The 4,633-nt window shown below is 52.4% G+C and overlaps 1 protein-coding gene across 1 annotated transcript in view; it reads left to right on the top strand.

Annotated features, from left to right (window-relative positions):
- Window positions 1-9: 9 nt before the first annotated feature.
- The window catches only part of CCND1 (cyclin D1), a 19,811-nt gene continuing 15,187 nt past the window's right edge, over window positions 10-4,633 (top strand). Inside the window, exons 1-4 of the mRNA XM_026089325.1 lie at window positions 10-203; window positions 766-873; window positions 2,179-2,574; window positions 4,310-4,525. Of these exons, the coding sequence (XP_025945110.1) occupies window positions 2,377-2,574; window positions 4,310-4,525 (414 nt within the window). The 5' untranslated portion in view covers window positions 10-203; window positions 766-873; window positions 2,179-2,376. The remainder of the gene's footprint in view (window positions 204-765; window positions 874-2,178; window positions 2,575-4,309; window positions 4,526-4,633) is intronic.

Below are 4,633 nucleotides of genomic sequence, written 5' to 3'. Positions count from 1 at the left end.
GCCCCGCCGCGGCCTTTTATGAATGAAAGGCCCACGCTGCCGGCCTCGTGGAGAAGGGAGCCAAAATGAGGAAAAACCCACCCAAGCCGCAAAGGCAGTGGGAGGGCGAGGACGCCGGAGGCGGGTGATCCCGGCCGGGCCTGGCCTGGGCTGGGCCGGGCTGAGGGGGTTTAAGCGAAGTGACCAGAAACAAATATTTGGAGGTTAAGTGCGGACGTGACCCTGGAAGGGRAGGGGAGGGGAGGGGGTTCAGACCGTGCCTCGCTCCACAAAGCACGTTGCCTGTGAAGTGCCCGGCACCCCCAAACCGGCTGCGCCCTGGGAATGTTTTGGAGGGCACAAAAGTTAATTAAATGTGATACATGAGTTGTCCATCGTTGGCTGGCTGAATTCAGCAGGATCTGGCAGTGCAGGGTCATTGCATGTTTTTTTTTTAGTAAAAAATAAAACTTCCCCAGCTAGCCTAAGTCATGAAAACAGAAGTGCATTCCCTGTGTATGCAGCATGATAGACAAGCAGGGAGACAAGCTTAGGGGACAGCTTCCTTGCTGAGAAACCATCCAGATTCGCCCCACAGACTGCTGTGTGCAAGGGGAACTGAGATCCCCGGGCCCCTGACAGAGCCTCCTAGCAGAGGAAGACAAAATAAAGACAAATGGTCAAGCAAACTGGAAAGATGGGCAGATATTTTGTGCAAAGGGATTACGTAAACACACAACTGTGCAACAACATGCCCTGTGATCTTTGGCACTGCTTTCCCTATAGGTCATACGGGAGAGATGCTGTACGGCTTCGTAGTGTGTTGGTTACGGCCGCGAGACCCTTCCAGTGCTTTGCAACCTGCTGGTGATGCTTCCCTAAATGCTGTAACGGGTAGGTACTACTGCTATTCATGCTGCGTTAATGTGGTGGTAAACACTGAAGTTAGAGTTAATTTGAGTGCTCAAGTGAGCAGAAGACGATCTGAACCCCAGTTTACAGCATTCCCATTTCTCACTGTCCCATCCACTTCGGTCCAAGGCAAGCTGTTTCTCCCTTGGAGCCATGGGTTGGCCTCACCTCTGGTATTTTCCAGTGGGCCCCAAGCTCCCGTCAGCCTCTTAGAAAGCAAGGAGTTGAATGGAGACTTTTTATTAGAAACAAAGCACAACACCGAAGTATTTTCACATGCAAGCAGTTCAGCTGAGCTGGGGGAGCGGGAGCTATTTACAGTGGGGCTGAGCGGTTGTACATCATGCGTGGACAGGCTGTCCTCGTGGCACAGCGCGTCCGATGAAGCCCTGGCAGCTCTGGCGGCTGCTGGCACCTCCCCCGAGCCTTCTCCCTTTAGGTGCTACTCGTGTGGGAGGAAACTCTGGCCACCATTTTGCAGCTCTGCTGAGATATTTTCTCTGGGTGGCTGCGTGCAGTGGGGGTGAGGTGCTGAGTTTTGGCCTGCCGAGGGTTAACTGCTGCTTACAGCAGCTGGAATTAGCTATCACTATATCCCCTGCCACCTCTGTGCCCCTTTTGGAGGGTCAAAACTTGAAAGTGAAAGGAAAGACATAAAGAGAGGAAGAAAAAGAAAAGCATGGTCTTGGTGGAGGAGGGGAGACCCTATTTTCTTTAAAATTCTGATGTACAGCAAAAACATGCAGGCTGGGAAAAATAAGAATGAGGAAATGGGAGAAAGCTTCTCCTGTGGGATTAACTGCAAAGACTCTGGGACTTCAGGTCAGGAGCGCACGTTTTTAAACAACAGATATTCCAGGTACACATTGGTAATAATAATAATTGGTAATTAATAGTGGCACACTGGTACTTCCCTGCTCCCCCTCCCCGGCGCCCCCAGTAAAATAATACCAACTAAGTCTCCTTGTACTGATATCCGTGTGTGTCTGTGTGTGGCCTAGCCCCATTCATCATTTGGCTCCCACTGCAGAACTCTCTCCATTTTTAAAATTATGCAGGATACACTGAAGAGACAATTTGGGTTTCCCCCACCTCTCCCTTGCCCTTGAAGAAAGCAAGCCCTTGTCTCATTTGCATTTGCATTAAAACCCTGCTCTCTATAAGCTAAGCAAAGGGGAAGGACTTGAAGCCTATGGGATGGCTTTAGGGCTCTGCCCCTTGCTTTTGGCTCTCTCTCTCTCTCTCTCTCTCATTCTCTCTTGTGCTTTGATCTCTGCTTAACAACAGTAACGTCACAGCGACCATACAGGAGAGTTTTGTTGGAAGTTAGAAAGTTTTGCAGCCTCCAGAGGGCTGTAGCGGCAGTAGCAGAAGCAGCATCCAAGGGACTCCTGGAAGGGGAAGAGAGCGAGCTAGCGCCCGCCTGCCCGCCCGCTGCCGCCGCCGTCGTCCTTGCGCGAGCCGCCCGGAGCCGAGGAGGCAGCCATGGAGCATCAGCTGCTGTGCTGCGAGGTGGAGACCATCCGGCGGGCCTACCTGGATGCCAACCTCCTCAATGACAGGGTGCTGCAGACCATGCTCAAGGCCGAGGAGACCTGCTCGCCCTCCGTGTCCTACTTCAAGTGCGTGCAGAAAGAAATCTTGCCATATATGAGGAAAATGGTTGCCACTTGGATGCTGGAGGTTTGTATGTTTCGGCGATTTCTTTGCAAGCTTCGGCACTGAAATGAATTAAGGCTGCGAGCTGCTCCCCCCTCTCCTGCCACTCGCGGCTCCCCCCTCCCCCGAAATAACTTCTCCGGCACGGCACACGTTGCTCTGGCTTTGGGGGCTCCCGCGTGTAATGACGGGATTGGGGTCGATTTTATTATTATTACTATAATTATTACTCCTTTTTTTTTCTGGTGTAAAAATGAAGCTGCTGCTGTGGAGGGAAGGCTAGTGGCACCCCCCCCCCGCGCACGCAGACACACACGGACACGCACACATCTCTCCCAAACTGCAGGGTCTGGGGGTGCCCTGGCACCTTTTCCGGCTTTCGGGCCAATGCGGTGCCAGTGCAAGGGGAGTGTGGAGAAATCTCGTTTGGAAAATGTCCCCCTTTGAGCCTCCCTGCCTGGGCGCCTTGGCTGGGAACGGCCACATCGCTGGAGCCCCCGGCTCCCCAGTCCGGGGCCATAGGGAAATCCTGCCAGTTATTTTTCTGGGGATTTTATTTTAAATTAATATCCTTGTACACGTATGCAAGTGCTGCCCGTGCCAGTATTATGCGCCATCTTTGTTCTTTTATTGCAAAGCAAAAGTGTTTATTAATCAGGAGAAAATTAGAAAGTCCCGGGGAGCAAGCCAAGGGTGTGGGGGGAGGAGCGGGCAGGGGCCGGGGCAGAAAGTCGGGGCTGGGGGTCCCCGCCGGGGCTCTGGGCAGGGGGACACCCGGAGGGGCCCTGGCATTTCTGGGGGGAACTGCAGGGTGAAAGTTTCTTTGTTCAGCGCGAAGAGAGGCTCGAGCTGTGGTCACCCCTCAAAGGCATGCTTGTGCTGCGGCAGCGCTCTGCAAGGTCGCCTGGGAAAAGCGAGTGGGAAAGGCCCTCTTCCCCTGGCAGGACAGTTTGGGGGGGACACCCAGCGGGAGCCCCAGAAACTGGGCTATATTTTCATGCCTTTTCGGAAGCCCTGGGCGCCTGCGACCTATTTTTAATTAATTTTTGAAAGCGCAGCGCCCTGCCTTGCTCTGGGAAATGTCGCGCCTCGCTGTGCTGCAGGGCGAGAGAGGGACTCGGTGAATTTCACTTCGGGGTGCCCCCCTCGAGCCCCCCAGCCGGGCCCTCGCCGCGGGGCTCGGTAAAGGACCCCTGCAGCGTCATTTTCAACCTTTTTTGGGGGCTCGRATGATTTTTTAAATATTTTTAAATATTTTTTGAAAAGATGACGTCTGGGGAAATGAGGCTGGACGCCACCTTTGTGTCTCGACCAGAGAGGGGAATCGGCAGCACAACGGCAAATTAGATTTAAAAAAAAAAAAGGCCAAATAAATCCGGGGCAAGCCCAGCTCTGCACCCACATTCCCAGGCACAGGGGCTTACTTTTTCCCTTTTTTTCCCTTTTTCTTTTCTGTTCTAGGGGCTGAGAAGATGGGGACAGATCTCTTCTATTCCCCCCCCCTTTTTTTTTTTAACCATGAATCGCCTGCGGATTTCTAACGCCACATTTCTCCCCCCTTTGTCACTCGTGACTTTCATTTTCTTTGATGCCTCTGTTTTTTCCTTATTTATACGTTTTTTCTCAACTGCATTTTTCCCTTCTCCTTCAACCTTGCTCTGCAAAGTCTGTGGGGGAGGAGGGAAGGAAAGGGCAGCAGGACAAAACTGGCTTTTGCCTATATTAAATTATTATTCAACGATCTCTCTCCCTCTTCCAGGTTTGTGAGGAGCAGAAGTGCGAAGAGGAAGTTTTTCCCTTGGCTATGAATTATTTGGACAGATTTTTGTCGCTTGAACCCCTCAAGAAAAGCCGACTGCAATTGCTCGGAGCTACCTGCATGTTTGTGGCTTCAAAAATGAAGGAAACTATTCCTCTGACCGCAGAAAAACTGTGCATTTATACCGATAACTCCATTAGACCCGACGAATTACTGGTAATTTCACGTTTAATCACCTCAGGAAAAACCAAAACCCGACAGGAGGCCGCCAAACGCAGAGCCCGGCGGGAGGGGCTGCCCCGGGCCGCGGGCGCTGTAACCGCG

This window comes from Apteryx rowi, unplaced genomic scaffold (assembly GCF_003343035.1).
Source record: "Apteryx rowi isolate R43461 unplaced genomic scaffold, aptRow1 scaffold_81, whole genome shotgun sequence".
NCBI lineage: Eukaryota > Metazoa > Chordata > Aves > Apterygiformes > Apterygidae > Apteryx > Apteryx rowi.
This window is presented reverse-complemented; position numbering and strand designations above follow the sequence as displayed.